Below are 23,430 nucleotides of genomic sequence, written 5' to 3' on the forward strand. Positions count from 1 at the left end.
TTCAACTTTGTACCATTCCAATCAAGAAACATGCAGACATTTGAGTTTATATTCACAAATTTAAAATTTATTATACCAAAGACGAGAACATCTGTGTTGTCTCTTATTCGTGTGGATATATATATATATATATTTGTATTACTGAAGTCGACACGATCATGCCGGTGGTAACAAATGACTGTTGGAGGAGGCCATTATGAAAATAGAATGTCAATCTCTGTGTGTAATAAAAAAAAAAGTCTATAAGTGTTTATTAGATACAGTGTTGACTACATAACATCAAAATCAAGCGAAAGGGGGGCGAGTGGTGTTTTTGCCTGACATGTCTTGAACTGTAATTGCACGTGTTGTTGGTGTTGTCTTCAAGTGTGTCTAAAGGCATTTTAAAAAAACTGGAAAAAGGGGGAGAGCATGGTCCACCTCCATAACAGCAAACGTCCTCACATCCTCCACTAAAACCATCATCGACATTGATCCTTTAAAAGTATCTGTATACAACATTTCTCTTATTTACAATCATTGGAAAAAGGAAAACACAAATCACCATTTCTCTCAGAGAAGATTAGTAAAAGTGACTGAGTCACCATATAGAGTATGCAACTCCTAGGAGTTAGTATTTATAGTTTCTACAAAAAAAGAAAGAAAAGCTCTATGCCATTGTACAGACTGAGAGCCAGGATTTACTGAAGAAATACAGTATCTTAAGTGCCCCATCTATAACGGTTAAGCGGTTAAGCGTGGTATTACCGGTGTACCATTCCACAAAAATGAGGATGAAAGATGAGATGTGTCACTCTAAAAAAAAGGTTCTTTCGGCTTCTTAGTGAAACAATGTGGTGAGTACAAACAAATACAAGCAAAGTGTGGAATGAATATTAACCCATGATCAAAAAAAAGAAACTAGTACTGTTTGCTACCTGTTTTTTTTTCTAAAAAGGAGGAAAATAATGTTTCGTTGCCTGTGCAAACACGAGCGGATGTTCACGATGGTCCAGTTCCTTAAAGGGATCATCTGCGTCTTTTTCTAGTGGTGATCTACTGAGAAAGGGAAAAAAATGCACAAGAACAGAAAGGCAGATTGGAAAAAAGTACGGAGTCATCGGTGGGGGGGCTGCGTGTAGTCATGGTGATGCTGGCAGGGTGTTCGAGTGCATGCTGAGATGAGGATGAAATAGGCATCCTAGAGCGGGGTGTCAAAGTAGTCCGGGGGCTGCTCAGTCCCAGGTGGTTTCAGCTGCTTCTGCTGATGCTGCTTCATGATCTCCTTCACCTCCTCCTCCAGCTCGGGGGGAATGATGAACTGGTCGTCCGGGTCAGGCTGCGCCGGGGCGTTGAAATACCCGCCAGATTTCTTGGAGGGGGCATCGGCGGCCACCTCAATGAGGTTGTGACTCTTTTCCTGGCGTGCTACTGAACCGTTGACCCTCCTCTTTCCAGATGCCGCCTTCGCTGCATCGCCGGCGCTTTGCCAGGCCTCGTCCTTCTCCGTACCGTTCTCTACTACAGCGAGGCTCACGTCCACGCCCTCGTCCGGAGGCTCGGGGGTGCAAGGCGGGGGCGGAGGAGGCGGTGGAGGGAGAGTAAGGAGGCCATGCTCCTGGCATGAGGAGGACTCCATTTTGAGGCAGTGAACGTCTGCTTCCACTTCCACGCGGCTGCCGTTGGAGAAAACGCCGACGATGGGCTCCTCGTCTTCGCTGTCCAGCCCGTTGTCCGAAAGGGCGCTGGAGAAAGTGGCGCTCGACAGCTGACGCTGGAAGGAGCTCGCCAGGCAGGCTGGGTGGAGGGTGCGGCAGCCGCGGATCTGAGGCAGCTCGGGACCACCGAAGGGCAACTGGCAGGGCTGCCCGGCGGTGTGTGCTTGCTGGTGCTGGAGAGTCACTGGGGGGGCCTGCTGATGTGGGTGCGGGTGAGAGTGATGCCCCTGTTCCTGCAGCAGGACCAGAGAACTCTGCGGGGGCTCGTCGGAAGAAGCTGTGGAGCCCACCTCGCTGCTCATCTCGCTGGTGCTGATCTCGCTGCTCATCTCGCTGCAGGACAACGGCGGCACGGGCAGGGAGCCGTCCGAGGGGCGCTCCTTGGAGGAGGTGGGCGGGTAGGGGCCCAGCCCGGGGCTGGGGGGTGGCCGGGGGGGCTCCGAGCAGCAACAGGAGCAACAGTCCTCCGTCACACTGAGTTGGACCACCACTGCACTGAGGCTGTCAGTGCAGCCGTAGCCCTGGGCCAGTGTGCACAGCTTCTTGGCGGCGGCCAGGCCGTCGGGCACGTTGCGCACAGCCTCCACCGCCTCGTCGGGGGACACTGTGTCCCACAAACCGCGGCTGCCCAGAATGAAGAACTCGTCCTGTGGGGTGAGCGTGACCGTTTGCACGTAAGGTGATGGAATGACGGAAGGATATAAAAAGGAGTAGCCCATGATGCGGGTGGAATCAGTCACACCGTTGACCTTGTTGTCCTGCAAAACGAAACAAAAAAACAATTAACCTTTTAAACCTTCATAAGAGAGGTCCCCAAACCAAAAAGCACAAGCTGAGGCCCCCACTAAATGTCGAGATTCCGAATGCACGCACCCAGCCAGTGTTAATGAGTTAAAACTGCAATGCATGCATTTTCCATGTTAATTTTTACCTCTGTGACTATAGCTCGGTGCTGCCTAATGCGGCGGTATTCCTCCTCGAGGCCGACATTGTGGAGCAGAGACAGGGCGAGGGGCTTGCCATTTCTGCACAGGATGGCCTGACACTTGCCCACGTTGGCAGCCGTCAGAACAAAGCAGCCACTTGGGTCGGTAGGATCGTGGCGGATGTGACACAGGGCTGCCGAGCCCCCTAGCTTCTGACCGGCGGTTCCCAGCTTCCTGCAATGTCAACAAGAAAAGAGTATACTTATTACAGGATATTTAGCTAAATTGAACCTTAAATTTTTTAACAAGCAATTACTGTGAAAATGCCATACTGTTGAGCCATCTTTATTTGTCCACTTCAAATGTTTGAAGTGTCACTAAAGCAAATATAGTGTTAGACATTACTGTAAAGAAATAGTCACAAAAACTTGTTTTCTCCCTCTTTTCTCTCCAGAATAGTTAATTGAGTCAAACCATTATACATTCTTCTACAGCTGATTACAAAAAAAAGGGAAAGTCGAGCATTTTTTGTGCAGTTCTGGGAGAAAACAGTATGACCCCAAACCCAGGTCAGGAAGCAGGTATATTAACAATTGTGCTTCTTAAAATACAGAAAACTCCTCAACAAAACAGATGAAAGACAACACATTCTTATCCTTTGTGGAAAAATAAAAATCACCTTTGCATAACGAGAAAGGTGTTGGTCATGTAGTCCTCGTCACTCTTGGTCTTATGCAGCTCCTCTGCCAGCACATCATTCATAGTGCACTGTAAAAGGTAGGGAACCTCCACATTTCTGTCACCATCAAACACCCCATACAGAGCCTCGCGACTCCCACAGAATCTGTTCACTGAGAGTGCCGCCACGCAGAGTCTGGTTTAAAGGGAGAGGGAAAAAAAACAGAGGCTGTCATGTTTTTGAACAAATCCTTTACACGCTTATCGATTATTCGGCAAGCTGATAACCATGGTAACAACATCCCAGCCAGTCAATTGGGTAACAGTGGCATGTTTAATTGAACTATCGTCTCCCTTTGTCCATCCAAAAGGAGATTTTTTTTAGCACATTTTCAATCATCATTTTCAATAAACTAGTCTTCACTTGTTATTTTCCAGCTCTATTGGTGAGCTATTAAACTCACTTGTTTTTTAAGCCCGAGGCCTCGGTGTAACCATGACTCCACACGGCAGGACCACCAGTTGCCTCGTTCGATGAGAAGGTTGGGGGTGGATCAATACGAAAGCAGCGAATATTACTGAAAGAGCAACAAGAAGTACATTAAAATCACTTCTTTTGTGTAATAGAAAAATTAAGAAAAAACCTGGCAAGGAACCAAACCAAGGTAGAAGACAGTTTAACTGTGAAAAAGTACATTAAAAAAAAAAAATCAAGTTACTTGAGTTGCTCGAGGGTAGTGTGGTCCAGGTTGAGACGTGGGTTTCCAGTCAAGTCCAGTTCCTGAAGCTTGGGTGGCAGATTTTCTGGGAGCGTGATTTCACTCAGCTCGTTGCAGCTCAGATCCACACACTGACATGAGAAGACACATAAATACTCACACAGAACACGTAGGCCTAATGTGGCTGTTGATTAAGTACTATTACACTGCAAATGGTAGAACCTTAGATCTAGTTTTACTGTTTTCTTCAATGTTTCCATAAAGGCCTTACCTTCATTTCCATGAGCTGCATGACCTCGGGAAAGACCTCGATGGAATTGGAGTGAGCGATGAGAGTGTGCATACGCCGACAGTTCATGATGGTGGTGGGCACAGTTTTTAGCGTGTTGCCACTAAGGTCCACCTCCTCTAGTTCCTCGAGTTTGGCCATTTTGCTAGCGGAGTAAGAAAATGCAGAAACAATGTTGTGGTCAAAAGGGCTAAATCTGGGTACTGCTAAATACATATAATTTTTAGCATTAACAATGTGTAAACTTTACCTGGCTGGGAAGGTCTGCAGGTTGTTGTAAGCCATGTGGAGAACACGAAGGTGCGAGTGACCCGTCAACATGGGCACACATTTGTCAGTCAGCTGGTTGTTGGTTAGATAAAATTCCTGCAGGATGCTGTGGCTCTCCTCAGACAGCGTGGAGGGAGGCAAGTGTTCAAGCTTATTGGCTGAAGCGTTCACACATCGTAAGCTGGTAAGAAAATGAAATGGTTACTAAGTCGTTGCCTGCCATTGATGGTGATAAACCATTTGAACTGGGAATTAATGTCAGTAGATGAAAAGAATAAAAAAAAAATGCAGCTCTACAAATCCGATAAGTAACTTCTCCTTAGTAAAACCTTAAGTTGAACTTTTTTTTAAAAATAATAAATTCTTATACACTCAGGTTTGATCTGAGAGCAAAACAAAGAGGGAGACAATTTCCCCTATTTAAATAACACAAAGAAAATGCAATAATCGACATAATTTGCAGCTACCTAACACATTTGAGGAACAGGTTGCAGGGCAGCTCCAGTAATTGATTGTGGTGCACATCGAGAATTTCCAGCAGGGGACGCTCCACTCTTTCAGGCAGCTTCTGCAAACGGTTATGTCCAACACTCAGCTTCCTCAAACTGCTGCTGCATAACAACCTGCGGCACGAGAGATGAGCACCCAGATGTCAGTGTTTTAAATGAAAGCACTATATATTTATAGGGCATGAAAAGATGAGTGCTGCCCTGCATATTTAGTTTAAAAAAGAAGGGAAATTGGAAGTCTGGGATGATTTATTAGCCTCCGTGGAGGCTGATTAGCGGCTGGCAAAGGGCAGACCGAACAAGTCAGTGCCGCACTCCATTTAAAAGGGTGCCGACACGCCATGGAAGGATACTCACCGCGCTGGGAGCTCGGTGACGAGGTTGTGGCTGGCGTCCAGCACTTCCAGTTTCTTCGCTTCACACAGCCACTCTGGCAAGGTTTCCATGCGGTTCCTACGGAGGAGCAGGGGAAGAATATGGCAGGATGATGATGATGATGACAAATGCTGGACAGTTTACTCAAGCGCAGTATCTAATGTCGTCCTTGTGTGTTTAACTTAGCGCTTTGCCAAGAAGTGGTATTTTCAAAGCTGAGATAATGAGTGTTTTAATACATAAATCTAACCCAAAGATTACTGTCTTTGTACTGACCTCGGGGTCACATTAGAGGTCAATTTATGTTCTTGCGTGTGTGTGAGCATTAGGTATTTTTCTCACCGTGAGATGTCCATGTAACTCAGATTGGAGGGTACGGGACTGACATCTAAACTCTGCAGCTCTGTGGGCAGAAAGAAAAACGTGTTAACCTTCAGCAAGGACATATGTCGCCGTCTAGGAAAGGGTAGCTGGGAAAACCAAGGGGAGGTGAGCGTTTTTTAAATATTCACTTCAGCCTGCTCTAGGATAGAGGAGCGTCAAACCCACCATTGTTGGAGGCGTAGATACCCTTGAGCAGGCAGCCCTTGACCTTGAGGCTGGCAATTCGGTTTCTCTCACAATGAAGCACCTCCAGGCGTGGAAACACTGAGGCGTCCAGCTGTGTCAGTTGGTTGTCCCTGACATCTAACTGTGTGACGTGTCTTAGCAGGTCAGGTTCATCCGGAACCATGTTGGAGATCTTATTCAACCTAGTTGAATACAAAACAGTTTATTGTGTTTATAGAATATCAATTGGTTACTGAAAATTTGACTTGGTTAAGTGTTGTGCTGCATCTTTCAAATAGAAGAAATAATAACTGCTTCATTGTTTAAGGTTTACGTTAGAAAAATGAAATGGGAAGCCAACCTCATAAAAATACACCAATACAGCAGATTTGAACTCAAAATCTCTCAACTGTGAAGCACCCATGCAAACCATATCTTCCGTCAGTATTATGATGCTAAAATGAAAAAAAGAAAAAGCTATACATGCCCTATGAACTTAATGACGCTGTCCTGGACACGTGGGAATGTTGGAAATATGTTCCCCCCACTGATTGAGCAAGTTAGAAATAGTGAGGCATTAACCAGCAAATACTGCAAGTCATTGTATCTTAACCTATGGCGGACTGTCTGAGTTGCAATGAGCAAATGATTTCTTGATACTCTGCAGTTTGCCGGACAGACTCCTTCTTTACTTTGCATCATTATGGACCCAACTAAAGTTCAACCTTACGTGCCCTGGTTCCATCCTATAAAGCTACCTGAGATCGATGTGTTTGACACGGAGAAGCCGGAAGTTCTGCAAGATTAGCGTCTCCAGGTTGTTGCCGGCCATGCAGAGCTTCTCCATGGAGGCCAGCTGTTCCAGCACTTGTGGCACTTGGCCAAACTGGTTGAAGGAGAGGCCGAAGTATGACAACCTCTGGAGGGAGCCCAGCTCGCCGGGCAGTTCACTTAGACTGTTGCCATCCAGCAAGAACGTTTGCAGACTGCAAAAGAGGAGAGAACACCAACATTGTTAGAAAGGAAAACCCAAATGTGTGAATGTTGAGCAATGAAGTTTCATAAAATTGTCTGCGGGTGGCGCTAAACACCCAGCAAAGCCTACTGGCCACTTCTGGAATGAGCAATCATACTAGATCATTCCAGCAGATTAACTTCTCATCTCACTCTTACAGCCTCCATGCCTTACAATTCGTGTTAAATCAAATCTGTCGAGGCAGCTGCTAAATTACGGCTTGGCAATGGCAGTGGTTCTCAGAGCTGAGTAAAAACAATAGTTTGGCTGCAGAGCATCTCAACAAATGTTTCATTTGCCAATATCACAATTTTAAAAGATACTCAACAATTTAAAGCAAATCATAATGATTTTAAAGCATGGCTTTTTCCCTTAAAAAAAGGCATATGAATTTTTTTTTATTTTATCAATGGAAAAAGATAGATCTTTGGAGTGAGTGTGCGGACATTTACTATGGAAATTTTCCAGAATATCTGTGGAAATTTTCAAGAATATCTGTGAGCGAGCATTTCTGCGCGGTTTACTCCTATGTATCAGTGTATCTAATAATAACAAGTGTAATAAGAATAGTACATGCCCAAACATGACTTATTCTTCTCATAACATGATGAATCAATTAAACTGGGCAAAGATCCAGGGCACTAGTAGGCAGAAACACTCTTCACCTTCATGGATATAGGATGTCTGCTATTATTTCAAAATCAAAGGGAATGGAGCTGCACTGAGTTAGGTTGAAAGCAAAAATTTGCATAAACTTCTGCTCATATCACTTTCCTCCTCTGCATCCATTCCCTATCTGTCGGAAACAGCTCCAGTGATTTTATCTAAGCCAGTGAGTTTATGATCCAACAAAATCTGTTTTTCTGTGGACAGGATTAGAGTTTCACTCAGGGTAGTTCTGATCTGGGGCCCATTTTGGATTTCTCAGTGGAGTTGTTGACGTAGTTTCATCAGTGCCTGCTAATGTCTCACATTGACAGTAGGGTGTGTTTCTTAACTTATTAGCTGCACAGTGTACATCACTGCCAGCCCCCCCGGTCAAATAGGAATGGACATCTATTGCAGTCAATTATACTAAAACAATCCGAGGACATTGCTTTTCTGACTCAAAAGGTTAACTAATGGTGAAACGTTGAAATATTTCATTAGACACAATGACATAGAATCTGGTTATCAATTAAAATGAGGTCAAGTTGTCAGACAAAACCTCAATGAATCTCTTATCCAGCATAACAAAGCAATACACTTTGGCGTGAAAGGGCTCGCAATGAAACACTGACTAAAATAAACAGTGAGCAAACATTTCATTTAAAGAACTAAATAAGCCGAGGATCTAATGTGTACAAAAAAGAGCAAACATAGAAAGGGCAGAGGGCATGGGTGGATGTTCAATGCCACAAAAAGAGACGAACAAGTTGAAGCTAGTACAGCACTGGCAGTAAGTAGCCCTGCCAGGTGTTTCTTCCAAGGTGACAGCTACATTTGGATATGTAAACTTTGACACCCAGGTTGAAAGTTTGGCAACTTCAAAGCAAACAATGTTCGGAAGTTCTCATGTCAACAAGAAAACTATTTGATTGGCAGGGCTGGGGCATGTTGCAGTCAGTGTGTGCCATTGTCCACATAAAACTTTCCAAAAAGTCAAAAGAGACAAGGGCCAAGTAATTGAGTACCAGACACTGTCAACTCAATGCAGTATTTGACCCTATGCTTGTATTCACAGGTTCCACAAATACAAGCACAAGCAAGCAACTGCAGTAATAATTTGGGTTCACCGGCAATGCGTCATGGATGAAAAGATGGATAAATGCACACACTCACAAACAATACCTACCTTCTAAGACGCATATACATACTGTACTTGCTGGATAGCCCCTCTCTCATACTTGCTTTGCTAGACTATCCAGTACAGAACATTTATAATGTCTAAATAGTGAATTGTGATCTGATACCCCCATGAAAATGTAAGTCCCTGACATGACACCTTCCAACTGTTACTTACTTGGTCATGGCCGCCACAGCGCTGGGAACAGAGGGCAGATAATTGCAGCTGAGGTTGACCTCGGTCAACGTGGGGATATCACAGATAGCTAGCGGAAACTGGCCAAGGTGGTTGTTAGACAGGTTGAGGCTTCGCAAACGAGAGAACCTACACAATAAAGAGACAAAGGAAACTGTCAAGATTAAACATGTCCTTAATAAAGACTTGCAGTTTAGCAAACAGCCGCAGTCCTGACATCTGTGTTGTCTATTCAAACAACAAAGATTGGTGACATTTGGAGTGGTGTCCCGCAGCAGAAGGGGTGACCTTCTGATTGTCTACACCCTACCCATTTGTCTGTTTTTACTCACATGCCTGCAAAGAAGCAATGTCTGACTAAATGTTTAACGTTGCCACATCGCATTTATTCATTTTACTATTTACACACACAAAGACACACACACACAGCACATGAAGGTGACACACACAGAAAAAACAGGTCTAAGTGATTGATAAGGGCTGGCGAGTCATTCCTGCTGAGGGTGACTCCTGCAAGCGCTCTGTATGTGAGTGTGTATCATTCACCTATTCAATCAACCTCTGCAATCTGCTGAGTAATGCTCCTATCACTTTCCTGCTCCTGTGCTTGTCAGTCCAATCGTGCCATCAACTTCTAGTGTATTTCCGGTTCCATTGACTACATTGTGTCTATAGCCTCTCTAGAGATTTTATCTCCACCAGTGATTTTTTTTAATCTGAGAAGTCAGTTTTGCTGTGAACAGGATTACAGGGCACTTTAAGAAAACTCAAAAGCGGGTGAGGGGCGGAGGGGTACATTTTAGAATGTGGTGGCAATTCCAATTAAAATGCAAGTGAGGGAGAGACTGAATAAAATCTGGTAGAGCTGTTTTTTTCTAAAGGAATTGGTCAAGTGATTAGTAGCGCCAAGGGGAGCAGATGAGGTGAGGTGGAAAAGTGGCATAAGTACATCATTCATCTAAAAGGGTAAAACTGATGTTGCACTACAAGTACATGAATTTTTTGTCAGAACTTCTTATCTCATGATGGCTATTACATTTACAAAATAAGAAAACAGCTCACAAGCAATCTACCAATTACCCAGAAATAACTACTGAAGGCTGAACAATAGCCACTAAGTTTAAATCCATATTGCTTCACATAAGAAACACTGAACAGATAAATAGACAAATAAAATAATCTTTTTGTGTTAAAAAAATATTTCATAGGCTGTACTGTATGTAGTAATAATTCAGGGGGGAAATGCATCTAGAAACTAGTGCAAAAAAATCCTAATCAGTCACATTACGCTACTCAAATCTATGTACGTAGCACTTTCAGAACAACCCCAGCTGCAAGGATGTAAATAAAGAGGCCATATGCTTAACAATCTGCATATCCAGTGAGAAATGATCTCAGGCTCAGACAGCGAGTTGCATGCTGGGATGCCAGTTTTATGCCAGAGGAAATGGTCAGAGTGATTATTGCCTATCTGATCCGCCACTAAGTCTTTGGCCACAGAGCAAAGATGGCAGAGACAGGAGGCAGACAGCAGGTCTACGTTTGGCCCTCCTTCTGGGATATAAAACACAAGCACAGTGACTTCATGCTTGATGTAGTGTACACAAAACCTGTGTTTCAAATTCAAACCAAAAGCAGCCTTTCAAAAAACTCTATAAACCAAAACAAATGCGGGTGAACAGCTTTCTGTCACTTCAAAAATATAATTCTGCCCATTAAAACCACCCTAGAAAAATGGAAGAAATGTAAGTGTCAATGTCAAGATTAAAGTTAACATGAGTATATAGATTTACATACATTTTGGTGACAATATACTGTTTTTTTTTACGTTAGGCCACAAGCTTTTCTGCTGATAATGGTCATCAAGGTGACAAAAACTGCACTTGCCATTGGGCATAAAGCACAGGCACGCCTTAAAACAACTAACTTTCAGAAAGAGAAAATTGAATAAAATTTAAATACTGATCCTTGAGGCATTAAAAAAATGTCATAGAAATATTATACACAGGGAATTGTTTGAGTTGTAAAAAAAATGTAATATGTCTCTTTTAAATTATCCGCTTTGGAAGAATGTCAAGGAATGACAATTTTATCTCAAGAAGACACGCAGAATGCAAGAACGTAAGATTACACGAACACAACCGCAAGCACATTCTGTCATTGAATTTGAACAACAAGACAATCTAGCCTGGGGAGCCCTATTTTTTCCTGGAGGCGTTTTTTTCTTCCCTTCTGCAAGCACTTAAAATGAAAATAATCTCAATTAGAATAAAAGTAGACGCAAACCCTCTGCGTATATGTAATTGCACACACATTCCCAAACACTCATATACGGTACTGTACTGTATATGTACATCTTGGCTGTCGCGCAAAATAATTAGGTCCCACAATAAGCAAGTGGCAGATGGTGCCCACAGAGAGAGTGAGTGAGAAAGGCCAATCATATTAAAAGCCTGCCTGCTGATGGATATAGGCTTCTGGGCTTGTTTGGGTTTGCCAGGTACATTGCAGCCCTGGTTAGCCTCTTTTGTCACTGTGTGTGCCCCTCTTATTCCTGTAGAGCAAACTACAGGTGGACACTTAAGTGGCCCAGAGATGTCAGTCATTTGATGTAGTATAACTTAATTTTATATTAGGTTTGCTGTACCTCTGCAACTGCTGCAACCACTGGTCTGCTGGCAGGAAGTTGTGTTTGAGGTTAAGATGAGTGAGGTCGTGGCTGTAGAAAAGGTTTGGGGGGAGCTGTTCCAAGCTGCAGCAAGAAAGATCCACTGAGTTGATCCTCTGGGAAACCATCTAGAAAGGATGGACATACAGCACAAAGAAGCAAGGGGTTTAATGAGATTATCCCCACAAGGGTATGTGTGGATGTGCGTGCTTGCAGATTATAGCTAAAGGGTCAAATGGCATTCAGTGGCCAATTTTCTGAGAATGAGAACTACCGAAAGAGAAAGAAAAAGCGCAACGGGCTAGTTCAGTGACCTAGGCAACATGTTACATCATCATGTTATCAGGCTAAATGGCTGAATACAAAAGTGCATGCACTTTATAGATTGATAGCAAGAAATACTGTTTTAATTTGTAACAGTAAAAAAGCTTGTAATTCTTGGGGGTAAATGGCTACTTTGTTGTATTTGGTGGTGCTAGATCATATGGCACCAATACCAAAACACAACCCAAATGGTTAAGTATATAAGATGAAATGTGTTCTCTTTAACTTCTAGAATCAGTGATCGGATAAGTTAGACTGAAGATAAAAGAATGAATAAATCTCTATACTGTAATGAAGTTTTCTCTAAGGTTAATCATCAAATAAAGAAGGCTACTGTATTTTCTTTATCATCTGGGAACCTTGAGTCTTGGTCAGGGCAGCGCCTCTCAACATGGCCTGACTCTAGCCAACCCAATTCTCATTTTCCACCCACAATTGAAACCTACTAGCCTGCTTTCCTCAGGCCAACTGCCTGAGAGAGTTTACCGCTGACATCCTCTAAGACGAGCTATCATTCGTAGTGATTTGACAGCATCCGCCTCTTCCTAAGGTGAGGGAAACAAAAGTGTGCGTGCGTGCGGTCACGTCTAGGCCATGCGCTGCCTCAATGTAGGTTTCTATTCTTAGTGCACCCCCGGGTGCTGACGACATGTACGCCCCTGTTAATATTTAGAAAAGAGGTTTTCTGGCTATGTCCTACTTGAGTTCAAATGAGAGAAAGGAAGCGAGAAAGAGAACAGAGAGAGGAGGAGGGGGGGTTGACCTGAGTTCCACACTAATGTGCAGACCACGGTTAAGTACAGTGACTTAGCTGTGCTTGCAAATGCAATATGCAAAGAGTAGATGTCAGATTTTTCTATTGGCACTCATGTGCTCGTGGTTTCGAATGCAGTTGCCCTCAAATAAAATATATGCATAAGCACACATTCCACCGCTTATTCTCAGACTGACTTTTACCTTGGCAGCATGTCTGTGCCAGCGGAGGTGCTCCGTGAAGCTGTCGAAGCTCACATAGTATGTCTGACTCTGGGGCCCAGCTGAGCTGAAGGCCAAACAGTGATTGTGCTTCTTTACTTCCTCCACCTGCAGACACAACAAGCACACATATATATAAAGGAAGCATGCATAAAGTATTGAAATTTCTGATTAACACTGTCAACAAAAGAGGAAAACATCTTATCTTAAAGTCGTTGTCATAATGAATGCAAAATATGAAAACAATTATGTGTAACTTGATAGATATATCACAGGACTGGGAAGAAAAGTTATTTAACTTGCTCAGTGTATAAAAAGTTTTATGATGGCACAGGTTTGCTACTGGAATACATAACAATATTAACATTAGTCATTAATACTTCCCCTCATAACTGCATTCATGAAGGGGGAGTAAGAGATTGCGCAATGTCTGTTTATACTATTTTTCAGAAGAGAACCCTGACAGCCTAGCCAGCAGATCCATACATTAATACACGGATAAATGTTGTTTGTAAAGGGCTGATCTGAAGAATAGCACTGAGATGTTAGGCCACTTTGAGAAATGTGTGATCAATATGATCAATAGGCTAAACTTTACAGCTTATGTCACACAATGACAGATATTTTCACAGTGGAGGGCAGAAACGGGCAGCCTTTATCCTCAGCAGAGTAGATTCAAACAAGTCATTGAGAATAATTTAGACAATTTTCTCCTTTCAAGCCACAGGCAGAACTCAGCCAGCAATTATCCTATATATGTTTTATAGATGTGTGAAATAAGAATATTATTTATAAAGAGCAAAGCCCATCATTTTAGGTTCAAACAAGACATAAATACTGAAGGCAAACTCATCAAGGACAACTGTTTGCAATCGGACACATACTGTATATCTGAAATGGATGACGAGGCACTTTGCCCGAGCAAAGAGGCCAAGACGATATGATGATGTGACATACTTTCCCTCCAATGAGTGGCAGGATGTGCATCTTCCCCGTCTGGCTCTCCTTGACAGAGGAGACGATGAGGCAGGTGCCACAGAGGATGACCTGCCGCCTGGTCCAACGGTTGACTGGCAGCTGCAGCTTCCCCTTGCGGACATTGTATGTCCCGGACAACTGTACCCGCTCAGAGCTCTCGATGTTTTGGGGTTTCCCTGGATCAAACAAGGAAAACAGGTGAGATATTATGTGGTTAGTACAGGCCTGTGAAGCAAAGGCAGGAGCATCCGATCAGTATTGGCATAACTTACCGTGTATAAAATCGGATCATACATTTTAAAAAAATCACTTTAGACATCCCTAGTACATCCTAATGGCCTAAATATTCAAATGGTGTGACTATTTTCAGTGAATACTGCATATAAACCCCTGGTCAAAGTTTTTCAACTTATGACCGTGTAGATCAGTACGTATAATGATAGGTACTTGTCATTCAACTAGGTATTCCTTGTGTCAGTAGTCTTCACAAGGAAAACACAACAACACAAGAAAACGCAGACTTAATTGAATTACTACTAATAATTTGAATATTAAATAATTTAATGTTATTAAATACTTAACAGATACCATGGCAGTATGTCAAATAGCCTATCCAAGTCCCAATAGGAAAGGTGAGTCAGACAAGAGGTTTATGACAGTGAATTATGAGTGTTTTAATGTGGATTTCTTGCAACAATACCTCCACAAAGCAGGGTTAGCATCTGAGCTAAATTCATTCAGCGCAACAATAAGCCTCACATGTCCTACTTTTTGCATTGGAACTGAATAGTCAGGATTTGCCTTCAGTACGAGTATAATCTCCAATTCAATGCCAGGTGCACTTCTGCTGTATTATGGCCCTGCAGTCAGTGAGCTGGGGTCACTCATCTCACTAAGCAGCCAGCCAAACCCGACATACAGGATTGCTTATCAGGCGCCCCCGTCGGCCAACGCCACCTTATCGCCGTGTTGAAACATCCACCTGTTTTCTGTCTACCTCCACCTCCGCGAAAAACTCCCAGGTGTCATGTATATGTTGGCCTGCACATGCCCTGACCTCTCTTACACACATTTCACCTCAGTGCTACCACAAATAGGGAGGCGGTAGATTCCCTTTAATAGTCATGTGCAAACTTGTGCGGGCACTTGTGCTTTTCAATTATTGACTTACTGACTGTGAGGTAGGTAGTACAGCCAGAAACGCTTTCTCTTCATGCTCATTAAAATTGCTGTTATCATAACCAGTTCCTCCTTTGAGGATGTGAACATGCCTGAAAATTAAGTGATCCTCCCACCCAAGATGGGTAGAAAAAAGTAGCTAAATTTTATTTATTTTTTATTTTTTGGGGGGGTGCACTGATTTAAAATTACATAAATGCGACGATTTTCCATTAAAATGAAACCACCAGCACTGTTGCTGAGCTCTGACCTTTTGTCTGCTAATACTTAGTTTATAAGAAAACCAATTGGTTAGTTTACAGGACTTGTGCTTGGACCAAATACTGACTGCAAATGTTATTGTGCCCGAACAGAAAAGTTGTCCTACATCTTGTCTCTTTTAGAATAACGCTGTAATCTCAATTACCAACTCTTGTACAATCTCTTACCATAAGTGCATACTGACAGCTGACACTGGTGGTTTTTCCCGCTATTTCGTTGTTTTTCTGAAACTAGTGGAAAGTGCCATCTCTTTTCAATTGAGATGTGTCTGATGTTGTAGGGCAACATAAGCAAGCGTCCAAACGTTGAGCCCCTACATGAACTGGGTGGGACAGTGTTCCTTCCTCAGACCATTGTAGCAAATATATAATAAATACATTGGTTCAAGATGTACTGTGCTCAATTAAAAACAGAGTGTAAAGGCATCTACACTCACCAGCATCAATATTAACTACAGAAGCAAAGTGTAATAATTGATGGAATTGGCCTTATTTTACAAGTGTTTTACCATACATTAAAACCTAGGTACTGTAAAAGACAACTATTTTCTTATAGTTCATCAATAGCTATGCAAGATCTAAGTAATAAGCAGCCATTAGTGCCTTCAAATTTTTGCTAAAAAAGCAAAAGTCACGAGCATGTGGATATGTGAGGCATTAGAGAAATTATTCAAAAGCTGTTAGCCTCAATATGTCACAAGAGGACATTAGAACTATTTTTAGCCCTTTTGTTGCAACGTGCTTTCTGTGATGCAAACGTAATATACTTTTTTTTTGGTCTGATGCCAATATGCAACAACAAGTACGGACAATAATCATTGTGTGCATCTCATCAAAGACCATGCAAGTCAAATACTGCTACTCGTGGTAGTGCAAAGTTTCCTAAATTGTTACTCGGTTGATTCATCATCTCGCAAGGATAAAGTAGGACTCAAGGTTGCGCCATGGGACAATGCTGGAGGAAGCAGGGAGCTGGGAGGGACTCCCTTGAGAGCATCCTGTTTATAGTAGTGAACTCGGAAACAACGTAGTCTCCTGAATGACCATGGGAGGAAGTCATTCATGGCTGTTCTCATCACTCAGACGTTTCAATAAAAAAAATCTGTTGTCCACAAGCAACACCCACCCCAGTAGTATTTTAAGGCGGAATAATGTTAGTCATTTTGGGCATCCCATGTTTTCTTCGCAGGATGTAGCAGTAGGCTTCAGAGAAAGACCTCGCTTTGGTGGGCATGTACTGGACAAATCTATTCCTAGACCTACTATGACATGAGAGTGTGTGTTCCTTGAGATAGCTTCCTTTTCCACAACTTCAGGATGTTTTGCCTCCGCACACCCTCAGTTAAGATTGCAATACTCCCACAATTGGTCAATGGCATCTGCAACTGAAGCAGTAAAGATATACTAAGTAAGATTGGCATTTTTAACTTATAGTTCGCAGGTTATTGGTGTGAAAACTCATCTAAATTTCCCTGTACTTTAGTGAACTGTCCAAATATTTGTTAAAGAGTGCCCTGCAGCAGTTGATACGGTGACAAATGCTTAGCATATCCACCTCACGACTCTGAGATCAAGGCCTACAATTCTCAATGGGTTCCAACTTCCCTCCGTTCCATGTTCTCCCCAAGAGCAGCATGGGTTTTCTCCGGGTACTCTGCTTTCTGTCAACTTGCAATTTGATTTATGGTGCCCGTGTTGCCTGTAGATTACGAGTTGGCCAGTGGAGTGTATGCATCACAGCCTTTAGCTTCTAGTAGGCTGAGGGACCGTCGTGCTCATTTTTTTTTCTAAACCGACAAAGCCTAGAGGGGCTAATAAGGACATATCCTCGGTTAATCATCCTTGTCCCGCTAAATATAAGATGACATACGGCACACCTCGGCTATACGACAGGGCACGCTGTTCTGTAGGGCATCAATGACCCACATCAGTCAGGGTCAGCCATATGCACACACATTTTTGCTTCTTGTGTAAGAGCCGACAAATGTGATCGATCTTAATACAACTTTAGGCTCCGTTTTATAATTCTTAGTACTAGGAGCTTAATCAAGGAGCTAATGCTAGTTAGTCAAATTAGGACGGGAAAAAACTACACAGTATTAAAATACCAACAGAATTGGATTCATAACTATTTACCAGTATATAGACATTAATTGATTTCAAGAGTGAAGTGACGATGGAAGATGTAATATGTTAGGAGAAATAAAATCCAGGAACTGAAAATTAAATCCTGTCATTGCTAATAATTGCAAGGATTAACCTTTTAGATATTAAACCTGCATATCCCTGTGTGTCGATAAAACCCAAGTTCTGTACACAACATGAACCTGAAAAGGAGCCAATTAGAATGCAATATGAAGCTTTTGCCATTGCCGGACGCAGAGAGGAAAAACAGGTTTTGTTGAGTGTTTGTAGAACAGGTCTCTCAAGTCTTTCACTACAGTAGAAATAACAAGCAGGTGTTGGCAAACGTAATGACCCTATCTTCTTCACATTCAAAAAGGTTTTCAATGCCCCGTGCCACCAATCTAGGCACACAGAGGTCAGAGGTACTTTGGGCATATAGTTATGGGAAAGAAACTTGTGTTTGTTAGTGATGTGAGATAGTTATTGGCCTCTAATATTTCCCACCTTCATATTAATTTTCACCTCTCCATGAACATTCTCCATGAATGTGATGACTATGATGCGAAGCGACAGCTTTGGTTTACTGTCCGCTGGGTGCCGTCTGGCAGTGCTTGCTGTGACTATTGCGGTTAACTGGTCACTTCTCAGAGATTTCTAGTTCTTGCCGAGCATCACCTTTCACACTACTTTGCGAGAAGAGACAGCACTTAAATACCAAAGCTTCACGACAAATACACTTTAATTAGGGGTCCATTTTCAAAGTACCGGACCTCCTTAGACAGCTGTTTGCAGGATGGTAGGCAAAGCAAATGTTTAAGTGAGAAATGTGCCGTATTGGCCTTTCGTGCAATCGTGATTTAGATGATGTGCTTATGCACATACAAGAGAAACAAGGAAAGTGTTCAGTTTAATGAAAGCATATACAAAACGGATTATCTTTAAATCCAACAGTACTACTGAAAGTTTTCAAACATTCAGCTTCCTCCAAATAACTGAATTAAACCCCACAGTTTCGACTCATAACCTTGACCTGATAAAAGCTGCAATATACTTTTAAATCAACTTAAAAGTGCATGGCGCAGTGTCAGTTTGTGAAAAGAAATCACAATCAAATGTAAATCCCACACTATGAAAATGTCACCACGAACAATCGATTAGATCGTGGAGCTTCTTGTTTCAACAGGCTTCCATTATGTTTGCGATTCATTAAGTATACAAGAATCAATTGCGCTATATTTCCTGGAAGCATTCAGTCATAATTTACAATATGCATTAAGGCATGAAAAGAATTTGTACATTTAAATGATCTTGACAATAAAATGATTAGCGATAAGATAGCGGCAAGTGTAGGCAAGCGGAAAAGGCTTTTTGACATGAGAGTAAGCACTGCCGTTTTCTGTCACGGAGAATCTTTAAGCTTGAACAGTTCAACAGTTGTGGTGTGTCAGCCCTTGTCTAAATAGCTCTCGACTAGGTATGCAACCTTAAAAGGATACTTTATTATTATCATTGAGTTGTATTTAAAAACAGGTGTCTTCCTTAATCAAGACAAGGTAACAACTTACAAACCTTAGAAGATTTAAAAAAATGTGAATCTGGCCTAAAGTGTTTTTCATGAAATTGTTTACCATTCTACCATTGGGACTGCATTAGTATAAAGTGATATACAGTTATCACTCCAAGAATGCAATTGGGTAGTAAACGGAGGGTTCCCTTTAATACTGTTTTGCATATCCATTATGTTGTCTTATTTTTATCGGCTCGGTAGCAGTTACACTGATCACTATATTTCTCACATATGAAGATAACCTGGGGCTAATTCCTGTTACAAAGCAGCAGAAAGCAATAAGAGCTCTCAAACTGCAGCACAAAATCCCAGATGAGACGTTGGATTATTATTATTACTATAAATCGTACATTTGTTTTTTTGCTATACCGTAAAAGCGAAAGCGGCATTTATGTGGGTGGCCCTTTACACTTTTCACTTTGCGCCATGAACATACTTTTACATGAAATTTTATCAATATTAACCAAAAATAGCACCTGATGCCCCAAGCACGGTAAAATATCTGTTATGTACCTCGCACATCGCAGGTGCTGGTTACATTAAGATTTTATTTTCCCCTCAGTGATTCCCATTCAAAGGTGGAGGAGGACGGTAGAAGCTGACGTACATTGATGCATGCACGGCACTCCCCCAACCCCAGCAACCTCACACAGACTCTTCTTCTCCCTTCCCCCAAACTCCATTCCCGCTGCTGTTATGTAACGTGCGTGAGTGTTACAAAACCTTAGACTGAAAAAACACGAGCCTCCTGATCTGCCACTAAGAAAGAAACTCTCACATTCATAAGAGCTGTGGGGGAGTTGTTTTCACCCCCCTTTTGTTCAAGACAAGCTGATGTCACCCTGTTAGACAATTACAGTGGGGCAAATAAGTATTTAGTCAACCACCAATTGTGCAAGTTCTCCAACTTGAAAAGATTAGAGAGGGATGCAATTGTCAACATGGGTAAACCTCAACCATGAGAGACAGAATGTGGGGGAAAAAAACTGAAAATCACATTGTTTGAATTTTAAATAATATATCTCTAAATTAGAGCAGCAACAGTGTGTGAAACGCTTGTGAAGAGTTACAGAAAATGTTTGGCCTCCGTTATTGCCAACAAAGGGTACATAAAGTATTGAGATGAACTTTGGGTATTGACCAATGACCATATTTTGCAATTTTTAAAAAATTAAACAACAGGATTTTCTGTTTTTTTTTCTTCATATTCTGTCTCTCATGGTTGAGGTTTACCCGTGTTGACAATTACAGGCCTCCTTAATCTTTTCAAGTAGGATAACTTGCAAAATTGGTGGTTGAGAAAATATATATTTGCCCCACTGTATGTGCTGCTTTGCCTTGCATGTACACAGAACGCAACATACAAGATTCCTATGCAGGGGTGTAAATCCCAATATGACTGTGAGGTTGAGTGTTAGGTTTAAAGTTAATCTTATTCAAACAGTGAATTTGAAAAGCCCATCATGAATAATTTAGTGTGTTTGTATAAAGTGTGTGCATATATCATACAGTAAGGATAAGGAAGAACATCATTGCATTCATAGTGCCGAGTACTGCTCAACTATAGAGAAAGAAAGGGAGAAAAAAATGTGGACTCATTAGGATAATGAATGGGTGTATGTAAACAAGGTGAAGTCAGGCAGAGATGGTCAGTTCTTGGAAAGTCTTTCATGGACTTCACTAAATGCTTAACTGACATTAGCACATGAATACTGTAGTCGTACCACTTTAGGGTTGTGCGGTTGTGGCTGAAGAAAGCACAATTCTCCAAATTGAGGTGTTTTTCATTGTGTCTTGATGTTCTGGTTTTGACAAATTGTTTAACTGTCAACGGATATACACGCACATGTACATATATGGAGCCTGGTTTGATTGAACCTATACAGAAATGTAGACCAGACATGGCCGCGATAATCGAAAAATTGACCGTAAGCTACCAACTTTGAACACAGCAATATTAGAGTGATGTGTATAAACGGAAACCAAAAATATCATAGTTTTTTTAATTTTACTTAGATGAGTGTAAATTCAGTCATGGTTGCATGGAGAAAATGTCTCATGTATCATATACCTTTCTGGTAAAATGGCTGGATGTGTATTCAGTGACGAACCCCCACGGGCATTTATGTAATGCTGCGTCATGAAAAATCATCTCAAAAGTTGTCAGTGTGCGCACTTCACTACTCGTGAAAGATGAATTAGCAGCACGTGTACGCACACACACGTGAAGTGACTTATACTGTTGTGTGATTGTAAAGCAGGCCAGGGAGGCCTGTTACGTAACGTGCGCCTCTCTTTCCTCCCTCACACAGATACAAACTCACGCATGCACACATACACAGACTCACATAGAACAAGACTCACTGTGTCAACGATTCATTGCTTATGTCTTCAAATTGAAATTATGAGCAAGTAGAGATGCTGCTCAACCATTTTCCTCCCCCTCTTTTCCTGTGTTCATTTTTAAAGCCTGGCTGGTTTCATGTGTCAGCCACTATTTCTAAAACAGGCTACTCAAAGCCTGATCTCATTCTTCTTAGTGTAAAAAAACAAAGATGCTCTCTAAGGGAGAACCTTACTAAACACCCACTGTTCTTTGGCACACAAACTGTAGCTGACCACCTTGGTCGACTGCCAATATTATAAAGGTAAAGAAACAGGTGATGTACATTGTACACGCTGACAACAGCATTTGGAAATGGCGCACCTCGCCGCCCAATTCAAGCCTGTATCACAGTGCTCAAGAGATACACCGTTGACAGCTACATGTCACCGCCAATCAGGCCCTGGATGGCGTGCACACATGATTTATACAGTGCTCACCCTCTGTCTCCCCTGCATACTTGTTAACATGTGACGTGCGTATTGAACCGGTGGCATGGAGAAAAACTTACACTGCGATGAATTCTTTGACTTTATTGGCCCATCCCAAATATTAACCCAACAGGTAACCAATTTAGATAGATTAATGTAAAAATAACAATTTTGTGCTTCTTTAATTTACCATCACTGCTTAAACTAGTAAATGGATTCCAAGTCTTCCATCAAAAGAGTGTTGGGTAAAAGAAAAGCTCCACAAAAGAATGCAGACCTCTGGCAAGGTGTGAACATGTTTTATTGCAGAATCAATAAGAAGATCTCTGGAGATTTTTTGGCTGTAAATTTCCATACAGAAGCGTAACTAATTACAACCTGAACTGATGAGACCTGACATATAACCCTGCTAAATGGACAGCATGCTAAATGAGATCCATTGATTTTTTTTCCCACACTGCTAGGGGGCTCTCGGTTAACAATGGGGATTTGTTCATATAGCAGTAACTTAACAAGGAGTTATGCACCGTGAGCCCTACGTATACAAATATCTTTCTCAGGGTTGGCTTATGCACTAAAAATCGAGGAAAAATAGTTTTAGGGGACTGAACAATTCATCAAACTGAAACTTAAATTGCCACGACGCTGGTGCAATTCTGAGGGGGGAAAACTTTACATATGAAAATTCATAATAAAAAATTCATGGCATAGACTATCTACATACCTGAAACACCTGGAATTTGAAGCTAAAGAAGGTTACATAACAGCAGTTGCCTGCAGGAACGACATGTCGCACCGATTAGTGAACAATGCTAATACTTTTCTGATAATTGTTCAGTGAAAAATAATTGTTTGTGTCAGTCCTAGTCAAATGAGGAGACTGTTCAATAGGGACTTGCAATGTGCGCAAACTGAGCATTTGGTGTTTGAAAAAAGATAGAGCAAACATACATACAAAGACATATATATATGAACACATATATACAGATACATACACACATACACATACATATATATATACACACACACACAGAAATTTTTTAAACTTTAGGGTGTCGGCTAAAGGTCCTGTAAAGCTAGATCCCCAAAATCTCCGACTCGAATTTAGGCAGAAAAATATGTGATGGGGGACATCCCTCATCTAATATGTTTTTTTTTCACATCGCAATCTCAAAATTGCTTCGACCGACACAGAACACACATTTTCTCATCATCCAGGGCACTAGTTGTTCATCACTCATCAGTGTCACCTCAACCTCCGCGTTCTCTCGAGTGGCAGGGGAGCACACAAGTGAAAGGCCTGCATGTGTCTCTCTCTCTTTCTCTCTGCAGTGCTTTTATTCCCCCTTGACAGCACAGCACCTTCCATTGTCTTATTTAATACCGAGGAAAAGCGTGATATGCACCAAAAAAGGTACTTTATTCCTCAGATCTATGCTGCGTAATGTGAGTTTGCGCTGAGAGATGCGGCTTTACTCCCAATCAGACGCA

At 42.0% G+C, this 23,430-nt stretch overlaps 1 protein-coding gene across 5 annotated transcripts in view; it reads right to left on the reverse strand.

Annotated features, from left to right (window-relative positions):
- Positions 1-45: 45 nt before the first annotated feature.
- The window catches only part of phlpp1 (PH domain and leucine rich repeat protein phosphatase 1), a 34,737-nt gene continuing 11,352 nt past the window's right edge, over positions 46-23,430 (reverse strand). For all 5 annotated transcript variants that reach the window (XM_077725245.1, XM_077725244.1, XM_077725241.1 and 2 more), the window contains 16 exons: positions 13,972-14,168; positions 12,997-13,122; positions 11,695-11,843; positions 9,030-9,176; positions 6,771-6,998; positions 6,013-6,215; positions 5,806-5,866; positions 5,446-5,541; positions 5,047-5,202; positions 4,560-4,760; positions 4,292-4,454; positions 4,021-4,151; positions 3,766-3,879; positions 3,303-3,497; positions 2,629-2,857; positions 46-2,455 (listed from right to left, as the gene is read on the reverse strand). In XM_077725245.1, the coding sequence (XP_077581371.1) occupies positions 1,181-2,455; positions 2,629-2,857; positions 3,303-3,497; positions 3,766-3,879; positions 4,021-4,151; positions 4,292-4,454; positions 4,560-4,760; positions 5,047-5,202; positions 5,446-5,541; positions 5,806-5,866; positions 6,013-6,215; positions 6,771-6,998; positions 9,030-9,176; positions 11,695-11,843; positions 12,997-13,122; positions 13,972-14,168 (3,671 nt within the window). In that variant the 3' untranslated portion in view covers positions 46-1,180. The remainder of the gene's footprint in view (positions 2,456-2,628; positions 2,858-3,302; positions 3,498-3,765; positions 3,880-4,020; positions 4,152-4,291; positions 4,455-4,559; positions 4,761-5,046; positions 5,203-5,445; positions 5,542-5,805; positions 5,867-6,012; positions 6,216-6,770; positions 6,999-9,029; positions 9,177-11,694; positions 11,844-12,996; positions 13,123-13,971; positions 14,169-23,430) is intronic.

This window comes from Stigmatopora nigra, chromosome 9, assembly GCF_051989575.1.
Source record: "Stigmatopora nigra isolate UIUO_SnigA chromosome 9, RoL_Snig_1.1, whole genome shotgun sequence".
Classification (NCBI taxonomy): domain Eukaryota; kingdom Metazoa; phylum Chordata; class Actinopteri; order Syngnathiformes; family Syngnathidae; genus Stigmatopora; species Stigmatopora nigra.